Source organism: Brachyistius frenatus, unplaced genomic scaffold (genome assembly GCF_029030835.1).
Source record: "Brachyistius frenatus isolate BFR_SWC_R1_liver_20210118 unplaced genomic scaffold, ASM2903083v1 Contig_87, whole genome shotgun sequence".
In the NCBI taxonomy this organism is placed as follows: Eukaryota; Metazoa; Chordata; class Actinopteri; family Embiotocidae; genus Brachyistius; species Brachyistius frenatus.
Genome location: NW_027210686.1, coordinates 577,524 through 590,610, shown reverse-complemented (window position 1 = coordinate 590,610; position 13,087 = coordinate 577,524). Strand labels below are relative to the sequence as shown.

At 40.4% G+C, this 13,087-nt stretch overlaps 1 protein-coding gene across 14 annotated transcripts in view; it reads left to right on the top strand.

The window, feature by feature from the left end:
- Positions 1-13,087, top strand: part of LOC138627515 (RNA binding protein fox-1 homolog 1-like) — a 298,993-nt gene that overhangs the window by 263,708 nt on the left and 22,198 nt on the right. For 10 of the 14 annotated variants that reach the window (XM_069709919.1, XM_069709911.1, XM_069709909.1 and 7 more), the window contains 2 exons: positions 3,848-3,980; positions 7,677-7,716. In XM_069709919.1, the coding sequence (XP_069566020.1) occupies positions 3,848-3,980; positions 7,677-7,716 (173 nt within the window). The remainder of the gene's footprint in view (positions 1-3,847; positions 3,981-7,676; positions 7,717-13,087) is intronic. The other 4 variants (XM_069709913.1, XM_069709916.1, XM_069709914.1 and 1 more) reach the window with 1 other exon arrangement.

Sequence of the window (13,087 nt, the reverse complement as noted above, 5' to 3'; positions counted from 1 at the left end):
ACGATATCAATAGACTCATATTGTGAAACATAATAAGTTCCAAGTTGTTCTCTATTCATTAAGACAGGGGCGGGCAAACTTTTTGGCTCAGGGGCCACATTGACTTTTAAAATTTGACAGACGGGCCGGGCCAGCACCAGATGCATACATATCAAACATAAACATAAAAAAGGCATTACAGTGTTAATACGTACATTCACTTTTAGTGGGAACAGTGTTGTTGATCACCTTCTTTGTCAGAGCATCGAAGTCTGGTGTTAGTTTTGTTGTGTTCTCAGAACAGATCTGAGGTGTTCATCACTCAACTGGGATCTGTGAGGTGCTTTGTTGGTGTTCATCACACTAAAAGTCTGTTCACACACAGTAGAGACAAACAACACCAGCATCTTCTGGGACATCTTCTGGATGTTTGGAAATTTGGCTGCGCTTAATGAAGCATAAAACTCATCCAGTTTAAGAGAGTTGAACTTCTCCTTGAAGACGGTGTCACATTGGAGATCAATCAGTTCACACTGAAACTCCTGTGGCGCCGTTTCAGGGTCTTGTGTGAAGGGACAGGACACCAGCTGGAGGGACAAGACACCAGCTGAAGGGACACGACACCAGCTGAAGGGACATGACACCAGCTGAAGGGACAGGACACCAGCTGGAGGGACATGACACCAGCTGAAGGGACACGACACCAGCTGAAGGGACATGACACCAGCTGAAGGGACACGACACCAGCTGAAGGGACATGTCAATTTTTCCAAAATCAGAGAACCGATGGCAGAATCCTCCGTGCAGGTCGTCCAGTGATTTCCTGTATGTCTTCATGTCGAGGACGTCTTTCAGCGTAGCCAGTGTGGGGAAATGAGCAAATGACTTGTTTGACATTTGCTTTGAGAATAAAGCTAGCTTGGTTTTGAAGGTTCTGACGTTTGTGTACATTTCATGGACAAACTGGTCTTTCCCTTGTAGCTTCACGTTCAGCTCATTCATGTGTGTCAGTACGTCCTCAGCAAAAGATAAATCACAAAGACAATCTGTGTCACTCAGCTCAGGAACATCGTCAGCTTTCTCAAGTAGCTCCAAAAATGAGATAATCTCCTGTTTGAGCTCCAACACTCGTTGACATACTTTCCCCAAACTCAACCAGCGGACGTTGGAGTGGTGAAGCAAGTCCTGGTGATCAGAGTCAGTTTCTTCAAGAAACTTAATAACCTGACGACGGTGAAGTCTCCTCGCTCCAACAAAGTTCACCACTTCTACAACTGGCTTCACTACGTGGTCGAGCTGCAGGACGGATTTACACAGTGTAAGAAAATGTCCTCCTGCTCAGGGTTGTCCTCTTTCACCCTCTCCTGGATTCTTTTGAGCAACCCGATGTTTTTTCCAGTCAGATTTGTCGATCCGTCTGTGGTAACGTTGGCGAGCTACTCCGAGGTAGCTGGAGCCTCTCGATGACCCCCGACACGCCGTCATACGAGTCCTCTCCCCGCGTTTTCCCCTTCAGGGATTCCACGGCCAAAAACTCCTCCGTTATCTCAAACTTGTCATTAATCCCTCTGATAAACATTAAAAGCTGAGCGGTGTCCTTTATGTCATTACTTTTGTCCAGTGCCAAGAAATATCATGTAAATGACTCCGCTTTTTTGTTTAGCTTGCTAGCCAAGTCTTCGTCAATCATCTCAACACGGCGAGTCACCGTCCTGCGTGATGAGCTCATGTTTTCTAATTTGTTCTTGCTCTCAGGACACCAGATACCTGCTGTCTCTACCAGCACTCTTTGAGAAACTCCCCTTCGGAGAAAGGCTTGCTGGTCTTTGCTAATTTGAATGCCAGCAAATAGCTTGCCTTCGTGCTTGATTCTTGGATGGCAGTTTGTCAGATGAAGGTGTTTTGCTGAGCCTGCAAACTACCTGCCGACCTCCGAGCGGTCGCCGTCCGTTCCTGCGTTGACTGGTTGTAAACGCAATTAGCATGCTTGGTGGAAAAGTGACAGCTGATGTTGTATTCCTTTAAAACCGTAATGGTTTCTTGGTAAATCAGACACACAGCCTTCGACCGGACTTCAGTGAAAAAGTATTTAGTCGTCCGTTCCTTATGAAACACTCGGCGCTCGCTGTCGACTTTTCTTTTCTTTGGCCCGTTCATTGTTGCAGATGTGTTCAGAGCAGCAGCAGAGTAACAACAGAGAGCAGCCCGGCCTCCGCAAAATCAAGTCAATGTATCACTGCGCCTAGTGCGCCACCTGGTGGACCGCCAGGTATTACAGGACAAGGTCAAATGAATGCAGTCATAATTAGGATATGATTTGATTTGGGCAATTCTGTACCAATCTTCGGTGGGCCGGATTAAAAAGACCAACGGGCCGGATATGGCCCGCGGGCCATAGTTTGCCCACCCCTGCATTAAGCCCATATTAACAGGAGAGTGAAGTAATGTCAGGAAGACTCATCAGTTTAACTTTAAGGGTCGCCAGGCCACTCAGTCATAAAATCAAGGTGACAAAAGATGAATAGGAACAATTACCAGCCACACACCTCTCCTTGTCTCTCTTTGAGAAAGTCTTATCCTTTGACTCAAACCTTCAATTTTTCATCAGGTCAATGAATGATTCACTGTTTCTATTAGCATTTTATTAGATATCCTTTTTGAAGAGATGTATAATTAGGGTTGGAAATGGCACCTCGATCTCCTTCTCAACCTTCACCCACCCCAGCTCTCAAATTAAGCTTTGTGTCAGTCGTCGCCCATTAAGATTAATGATAAGTTAATAACAATACCACTGCAATAGCTCCACTCCACTGCCACTCTCTCTTTATTCTTTTTTTCTCTTTAAGTTTTTTTCTTCGCTCACATTTTCCACAACAGCTTGTAATGGGAGAACACTTTACACATTCTCTTCAGGATTCTGGAGCGAATATCAACTGCAGATGTAGAGCTCTTTGTGTTATTCTATAGGCAGAATTAAGCAATATTACATGAGAGGGTGTGCTTTAATGTCATTATTGGCACAACAGTAATGCGGTCAGGACTGAAGCGCAATACTGCAATATTGCAAAGTTACCAACTAAATGAAATATGGAATCAAAATGTATTCATCTTGTGGGGCAATTCACTCTCAAAATATAATACGTTTTGTTAGTGTGATGTCCGTTTCCATGGCAATACATGGGGTATGACTAAGAACAGGTAAAAATAATCAGTTGCATCAGTAGACGCTTATGGAATGTATGCAATGTTTACTACTCTATGAACTAGACCGACCCTTAGTAACGACCCTAGCAACAGAGAGGCTTTGTAGTCCGTGTCTAGAGATAATTTCTCAAACTGAATAAATGCAGCACATAGAAACACTGAACTGCTCAGCTAGCTCAGTCTGGTTGGAACTAAGAAATCTGCTGAAGATTAAATCAATGAACCCATGTTTTTTTTTAAGATATTTGCACCGTGGCATGTGTTAAATCCAAACCGGTCCAGCTAGCTGTTGCTCGGATTGTGTGCAACTCTCCGTGGTGTTACGGTACGGGTGCTCGGAGCGACCAAAAAGGACCAAAACAGACCCAATTTTACCAAATGGGTCATTTAATAGAACTATAACAAGTAGAAACTACATTATATTACATATATGAAATTCAATTCCAATTATATATTGCTATTGAGGAGGTAGAGTGATATTTCTAATGATGAACAGAGTGTGATGCCATAATGATTTTCCAAATATACAGCTGACCAATCACATCTCTAGGTCGGAACTACTTGTTGAAATAACACTGCTTAAATAACATGACTAAACAAACATTTTCAGGAAATTTTTTGACAGCGGGGAATGTTTTCACCATTTCCTATTCTTTTTCTCCAGTACCAGGTTTTCCCTACCCAGCAGCCAGTGCAGCAGCAGCATACAGAGGAGCCCACCTACGAGGTCGAGGACGGACCGTGTACAACACATTCAGGGCGGCTGCTCCACCTCCCCACATTCCAGCATACGGAGGGTGAGCATCCTTTCTTGCTCTTGTCCTGTTGTCCTTTCTTCCTCTTTGGTTTTCTCTCTTTCCCTCACCCAATGGCAAGTCTGGAATCTGTGCACAGAGTCAGCACAGAGGTGCATGCCAACCTCACCTCATAGCAATAACACGCTCCCCCACTTCCACAGCATGCTGAATCAACCTACAGGCATGCTCCAAGACATGTGCCTTTGCACGAACTCATGGGAAATGACTGTCAATTCGGCCTTGTACTGTGGTGTCACTGAGCGAGACTGTGTTCACGGTGCAATGGGAGGTTCTCCTCTTTGTGTCAACTTTTGGAGTTGCCAAAAAAAAGAAAAAACATCTTTCCAGGCCCGGCAGCAGTTCTTGCTGACCCATCCGTGGCTGAATGCCTGGAGATGTGCCAAGCACAGCTCTGTACTGTGGGCAGTCAGATCTGATTTGCCATTATTCTGTTGGGTCTTGTTATTTATTTTGTTCTTTATGGCTGCAAGCAAATGGACACTAAGGAGGCTGGCTGGGAGTCAATTTAAGAATTGGGGCAGGCTGGATTTTTATTTCTCACACTCAGGTTTCCATCTCTAGTCTGGTGGCCATTAAACAATGGGAGAACAGAGTGCAACGACAGGATGGTATTCAAATAGCTTTAATCATGTAATAACTTGATGGAGGTTACCGTCTCCATATCGCTCCAAACCTGTCTTTATTTTTCATCTCTCCAGTGCAGAGGAAGCTCGAGTAATGTTTAGGTCTCATGCCTCATGTACGTCATCATTTCTAAACTAAGTTTGTTTCCATTGGACTTTGTTGCATTTTATTTTTAGCAATACAAAAACTGTTCCATTAACGCTAACATTTTAATTGCGCCTTCTAATAGGTAGGAAAACGCACTACACAATCTCAACCTGAAAGGGACCAATAGGCATCACATCCATTTTTTTTTTTGGTGCTATTTTATACAAATTTGACAGCACATGAAAATTGTAACCATTATTGGATTATTTAAAGCAATGGTCCACAATTATTATGTTGACTAATTTCTCGAACAGCAGTGCTTGCAGAATTTCAAAAATTGCAAATGAATACAATGGTATATTAACCATGTCTTTATAAATCTTCTTATGGAGTTATTTTAATGTATGTACAGAACGTGCACTTCACAATCTTTGAAACTTGTAGATAAAGAAACAGAAGAAACAATGGGGGTTGGGGGGCTCACATCTAAATTCAGCATGAATGTTTCGAGGGCATCGCTGTGTTTTAATTAATTCATTATTTTAGTGTCTGCTTTGCTTTGTCAATAAAACCCAGCAGGTGCTTCAAATTAAAAGCCTACCAGTGAAAGGAGGGATTATGCTATTTGAGCCTCTGAAAGGAGTTTTAATGTGAAAACATCAAAGCAAGAAGTGCTGAGTTTCAATGACAGTAGCTTAAATGTGATTGAATTTTTTATTTTTTTTTAATAGACAGAAAATTAAATAGATGTAGATCCCAGTATTTATAATACAAGTAGAAAGTGAGAGCAGCGCTACTGACTCTTGGTGGATCACCTCCTTCCACAAGAGTGTTTAGTTTGTACTTGCATTAGAACAAAAGTGAACTGAAAATTATATCAGACTCCAGAATTAGAGGCAAAGGTCTGCATGTTTCTAATAACTGTTTTTTTCTCTTTTCACTATAGGGCAATATTCAAAAAAATATGATATATTTATTGTTTCTGAAATTGAAATAACTTCTAAAAGCCTCCACTTAACACAGATTGTTTAAAGCAGATCTGTGGCTGCTCTTGTTTTACGAAGGGCTTTCTGTTGGAGGGATGAGTACGTCCACCTTCCAACAACGCTGTCACTGTGATTTTCTCCTGCAGCAGATGAAGCGTCGATGGGGGAGATAGGTGTTTGGGTGAACACTCGGGCATGGTCCTGACAAAGAGATATGTGCTATAGATTGTACTTTCATTAACGCTGCTGCATCACTTAATTGCCCTGGTGGCAGTTGGATGGTGAATTATTAATGTGGCCTGTGATGTACTTTTATTAAAACTGCCTGTCTCGAGTGGCGATGCGCCGCCTCCAAATAAATACTGTGACAGAGCTCGGAAATCGAGTTTGCTTCGTGTCTGTGCGTGGGTTCATAAAATGTTCCCTCATGTCTTTAAGGGAACTTGGCGTGACAGCCTATAGCATCAATAAGCCAATATGTGCATGTAGGATTCCCACAGAGTACATTTTAATGAGAGACCTGGCGCTCTGGGTCACCTTGACATTTAAGAAGTTATTGATTATCGCAGAAACCACAAAGATGTGAAACTGGAAGCTCGGCCCTCTGAGGAGCTCTTCATGTTAAATGACATTCCATCATAAGGTACTGCTGACATCTACAACCTGCTCGCTTTATTGGACGCTACATGAGTAATGTTTCTTCTCTCACAAACATGCAAACAATGCACATACGTTTTTTTTTTTCTTGCTGTGTTTTGTGGTTTTATTTAGCAGTAATTGTTCTACAGGGCTTTCATATCATGAGACACGGGATTCCACTGCAGTTCAGGGAACAAAATTGTAAACACACAAATCATAGTTAAATTATTATTCGATGTCTCCATCATGTATTGTTTTAGCAACCCAATCTTGTTAACAATAGTGTTAAGGAGAGATGCCATGGCTGTTCAAAGATACATACCTGGACTTTCTTTAATGTTCTTGTCTAACAATATTTTAAAACTTGAAAAAAAAAGTTATTAACATGTTCATTACTTTCTGCTAACAATCCCGATTGCAAGGTGCTTTCTCGATGTAAAAATCACATTTGCACGACTCAACTGCTTGCAGAGATGAAGCTAAATAACAGAATGTCCAAAATCTCAAATGTACAGCTCACTACCGATATCCTGATGTTCCATATTACATCCATTAAATATTCATTCAATAGTCATTTAATGGAACATAATCATAGTCAGATGTCGTCATTTTGGGGCGTTGCTATTAGAGGCCAATTAACTTACACATTCACACAGTTTGTGATTTTTTTTTGAAATTTTTTTTTTGCAAACTGTCCTTTTACATTTGTCAGATGCAACTATGCTGGCTTTAGTCTGGATTATGTGTTTAACTTCTTTATATTTTTACAATATTATAGCTTGCTGATTTTGTAAAATATGCCGCTGTGCTGCTGGTCCACTGGTCCTTGTTGTGATTGGTCATATGCAGCAAACACTGCTTATTCTATGTGAAGATGCTCATAGCAGGATTGGGAAACGCGGGGTTGATTTATGGAGTTTAGCGCGATTACTTTTGTTCGATTTAGTTAAGTCAAATAATGAAAAGATATTCTCGACATGTCGAACCTGCTTCATAGATCAGGTCCCTGGTTGTTACTTTTCCTTCAAAGAAAGATCATTTCTGGAAGACAGGGATGTTCAAATACCATGTTCAGTGTAAGTCTCACACTTTTGATTTGACTTCGAGCTTGTTTGTAAAAAAATAACCCAGTGAGATCATTTTTGGACCTTGCCAGCCTCCTTATCACCCATTGAAGAGCAGAAGGAAGTGCCTGCTGTATTTCCCCTCTTTTGGATTGTGGAGATGGGGGTTGATTGGTAGCTAGCCCAGTGCCTGCATGTCAACATGCACTAATATGGATGTTTTTGTTTTATTGTGTATTTGTTTGTCTGTTTGTTTGTGTTTGCATCCTCTGCAGTGTTGTTTACCAGGATGGATTTTATGGTGCAGATATTTATGTAAGTATTATTTACTGGTATGACATTGCATGCTACACCGCCATCTCCGTGGTTTCTGCCCCGTTGCTAAGCACATGCAAGCCCCGCGACCTCTCATACTCATAAACACTGCAGCTTCACAGTACGAGGCTGGGAGAGCAGGTAGCTTCTCACATCAAGACACCGTTGGCTGCAAACATCAACAGACACGAGAGCTGCACTCTAGCAAATAAGAAGCAAATAAAAGTATTTTTTCAGTTGTCAAAAACCCACATAATATAATTAGTAACACATGGGTGAGAAAGTACTAAAACTTCACAATTGGATTTGAATTGGATTGGAGGTGTCTCAGTCCAGTGTGCCAGAACATTCACCAACTCTGGAGTCTGCTGAATTATAATATGAAATGTACCTGTCAGTGATGCCAAAACACATAAAGACTGTTGGTGAATGCATGTTTATTTGTGAGGAAACATGTGGTAGTATGCAGCCTGTATAATATAATGATGTGAATAATACAACAATATATCCATAACACTACAATGCACCCCTTAAAATTTGCTAATAAAGAAAAAAACAATAATATATTGATCTAATAACAGCAAACAACTGGTCAGGTAATTTAGTCCATTCAACACAAATCTGACACATCTGCATAACTGCTTTAGGCTGATTTGCATTGACACGTCGTAGCTCATAGTCAAGGTAAAAAGTTCACAGTAATGATAATAATACATATTGTAATCGAAAATAACTCTTGTGACAATCAGGCAAAAATTACTTTGAAGAAAAGTTACATTTACACTCATTTAGTCTGATTTTATGCTGCTCTGTGAACTCAATGTTTAAAGTTTTCTGGTTTTAAACCAGGGCTGCCTTGAAGGTTGAGGACACGCAGTCAGAAATGAGATATCACACCATTATTCAACTGGATTTCAAGCATCAATTCCTGCGCTGTCAGTGTGGACAAAACCACAAGCACACACACAGTGGAGGCTTCAGGGAAATCCAGACTAATGATGTGTGTGTGTGTGTGTGTGTGTGTGTGTGTGTGTGTGTGTGTGTGTGTGTGTGTGTGTGTGTGTGTGTGTGTGTGTGTGTGTGTGTGTGTGTGTGTGTGGTGGAGGGGCTCCTATAACATTCAACCTCCTTGCCCCCCCCATTAGCCCCGTGCCCCTGCCACAGGGATTGATTGCCATGCTTGCAATCACAACATTTAATATTCATTAGCGAAGGGTTGCTGTGTTTGTTTATTGAAAAATCTTTACTTTGGATGTGTGTTCAGTCATTTCATCCAAATGGAGGATTCAATAAGATAAAAAAAAATAAAGAAAAAAAAAGAGTACTACACAAAATACTGCAAATTCTAAAGAAGCTGTGATTGGTTGAAATAGTTTTTTACACCTTTCTTTATAATGTTTCCTGGAGAATGCAAACACACAATCTTCCTCATGCATGACTTGACACTTCCTACCAACACATTCCCTATAATTACATTTCAATACAACTAAAGAAAAACAACAAATATGCTTCGAAGGAAACAGATTTCTGTTTTACATCATCATAATGAGAAAAACTTAACATGTAATGAAGGACAGATAACCACATCAGAGCTGTGTATTAGGCAACAACAATTGTTTGCTTCAAATTAAAAGCCTCTTTAATAGCACCACAGCTACATGAAATGCAATATACTGGTTGTATATTTGAATTAACAAATACAGTAAGCGATAAATTACTTCAATGAAAAATATGTTGTCATTTGGTCAGTAGAGTAGTTATACACATCACAAGAAGTGAGTTGTTATTTCAAAAGTGCTTCCATTGTGTTCTCTAGAAACCAGAACATCTTCAAAAAGTTATCAACATAAAGTACAACTTTTACCTTTGATGTAGAAATATGCACTTCATTTAATTGACCATAGAAGCTATTATAGGACATGATGTCACCTTATACTCCACAAAGCCTTTTCTAAGAAGAGGCCTTTATTTAATTAGGGTAGACTTCATATGTAGCCATTATTTAAATAGCAGCTTTTTTTTTATTTAGCTCTATCAAAAAAATGAAGTTGGAAATGTTTTAAATTTTAAATTTAAATGACTTATGTCACAGCAGTTGTACAGAAAGTGTGGCTGAAAGTATGAGAAGTCCGTGAAGATGGATGGACAGACATGAAGAGATGTCCTGCTCGGCCTGTCCTTACTTCACTGAGTCAGCACATGTGATGGATGTGAACCTTTGAGCTGTGTTTGTGTGTGTGCAGTGGCCAAACCTTGACCATATGCACATACACACCAAATATTAGTCTCCACGCACACACACACATGCACACACACACATGCACACACAGCGCTGTAGGGTTGCCATTAGTCACTCAGTCAGGAGTGACAGCCACACAGTGGTTGGTGACTAACACGGGCCAACCTGTTCATCTTCCTGCCATGACCCATCATCACACGCACTAAGTATCACTTACTCACCTCAACAGTGTATCGTGGTAATAATACATTGCTCATGTCAGGACAGACGCACTCTCTCAGTCGTAGAGCAGGAAGGGTGGAAGGTGAAATGGTGTGAGAATCACTGCAGTTGCCAGCGAGCCTGGAAGAGAAAAAAAAATTGCTTTTGTTTTATGATACATTAAAGCATGGGGTTCTCGCTCATGTGCCATTTACAGCCAACAGTCAGCTGGCTGTGACTGAAAACAGACAAACTACCAACATAGAACTGCTACTGGATGTCCTGCTGTGTCTTAACATACTTAAAGGATAGTTACAACCTTAAATTCCTCTCTTCCAGCATATTCTAAAAAATCAACAGAGTTGTTAGGGACCAATGACTGCAGGAGGCGTGGCCTCCGGACTTCATTGTGTGAGGTGGTGGTTCAGGGGACAGTGGATAGATTGACCATCGCTCAGTGAACCTCTGCTGACTTTCCATTCCCAAACAAGCAGCTACCTACTGTGACGTGTCACCCATCGCTTTGTGAACTGCCATTTTAAGTTTGGAATTTTGGCCGTCGCCATCTTGTGTCTTTTGGAGCCAGACTATATTTGAAATGAGTTGAGAGGAGCGATCGGTGGATCTGATTAGATTTTGACAGGCAACCTGAGGACATCACACCCACCCACCTATAGCGAAAACCTAACTGCACTCCAGGCATGTCAATCAAACCAGACACGCTCCCAAATATGCTGCTTTTTGAGGCTTAATATCTAATAAATTATGCGATTGATTTTCGATGAACCATCAGAAAAGTAATCAGAAGGTATAAATTTAGCACCTGACACCCTAATTACCTGTTGAAAAATGCATCAACTTTGTATTTCAGGAGAGAAGTTGAAAAGGAGTCTAAGCGGCCAGAGGCTTTTTATTAGATAACCCCCAGTGGCCCCTAGTGGTATTGTACTGTATGGCACTTCTGCATAGGCTTCACTTTCCAGACCTGGAGGCCACGTCCATTTTATGGTTATGTTTGTAAAATTTGGAAAGTCTGGTGGAGCTTTGATCATCTCCTCGAGGCTCAGCTCTGGCCTTTAGGAGTCTGTGGGTAACGCCACCTGAGCTTTAGCTCAGAAAGTCTCAGATGTGTTTCTGTGCGGTTTGTCAAGTAGATAGTGATCTTAATACAGCACATTTAGAGGAGTGACCATGTGCTCTGTTTGTGCCACTGAAGAAGAAGAATTCTTGTTCATTACATCACTTGTCAATGCTCATCGGTCCGGGTCACACCAAAGTTACTGCAGCTCGAAGGGGAACAAACTGGGGCTACAGTTTACACTTTCACAGCAGCTGCTACCTCGTGATGGGCACAAAACATAGAAAACAGACCTGCAGTCTGACATGTACGTCATGACTTAGAAGTGGTAAAAAAAAAAACTCAAATCCAAGCAAAAACTAAATATTTGCATACGGTACAAATTTTGTTCGACAAAATCGCTTGTATCATATGTCAAGCAAAATCCGTGTCATTATGTAAACCTGAATACAAACAATAAAACAAAAACAAGTTATGAAAAGACTTGAACAAGACTGTAAGTCAGCCACACTGAACACGAACATAAAGAAACGTTTGAGAGTTGTTGACACGTAATTCAAATATAGAGTATAGATATTTGTGTACAATACATACTGCATGTGTGTATGGATATGTACATATGTAGATTACTCTAACTTTAACGTGTCTTCTCTGTAACACACTGGAGAAAATACCCAGCTTTTAGTATGTCTGTTTGTTTCTGTGGGTTAAACATGAAACTGTGTTTGATCACTGCTGCCAGCATGTCATGGGTTTGCACGCGTCGACAGGAATTGATGTCTACAAATCTGTACTGTGATGTGTAGAGGAGCCAAATGATCTGCTGATCAGCGCAGGATTCACTGATGACACTGTAATGCTGACACTCAACAAGGCTGTCAGTCATTATGCAGCATTATGTCAGCACTATGTCAGACTGCAGCTCGACTGCCAATTACAAAACTGGCATCAATACCACTTAGACTGTCTCATGAACTGCAGTAAAAATACTGTAAAGCACATATTAGTTCCAAATGTTATAGAGACTTTGTTGAAACTCCGAAACCGTACAGGTTGCTCTTAAACACTGGAGTTTTTTTGCCACATTATGCAGAGCGTCACTTTTGTTTTTCAGATTGTAATGGTTACAAAAAAACACCAAAAACCAGGTATAGAATTAGGTAATAGCATACTACTTTTTAAACATGTTTTGGCATATTTTGGTTTTGGTTTACACATGTAATCATATCCTAAAAATGTTTTCTCCAGTATTGAGTACTCTAGTAGAAATTAGTATACTGTGGCATGATGCAGGTTTCCGAACATCGTTTGTTGGTACAGGAGACAGTGTTTGAGATGTTAAGAAATAGAAACAGGGCTGTCACTTAGCGTTAGATTTAGATTGTGTATACAGGAATATGAATAACCAGGTTTCTATTGTCCAATTTTTAGTTATATAATATTATATAAAGCAGGGTCACACCTAAAATTGTGATTCTAGAGTGCATGTAAACACACTTACTGTAGCTGCTGTAGTGAGTCACTGTGACACCTGTGTTTTTCAGGAGCTATTTGAGTGTAGAGATCAATCCAAAAAAAAATTAAATTTGGTCATGCTGCTATATAAAGGATGTCCTTAACAATTATATTTAAAACAATATATACTAACACAGATTTCTCATCATCTTCCCCACTAAGTCTAAAATTTAAATCATTAATTGTGACTGTGAGTTTTATTATGTTATTGTGACTGTTATACTTATTTTCATAATTATTCAAAATTTCATGTATTTATAATATGAAAGTGTGAGCATATTCTCAGACAGGATCACATAAAAATGCAGGTCCTTTGGAAAAGCTTAAAAATAAATTTA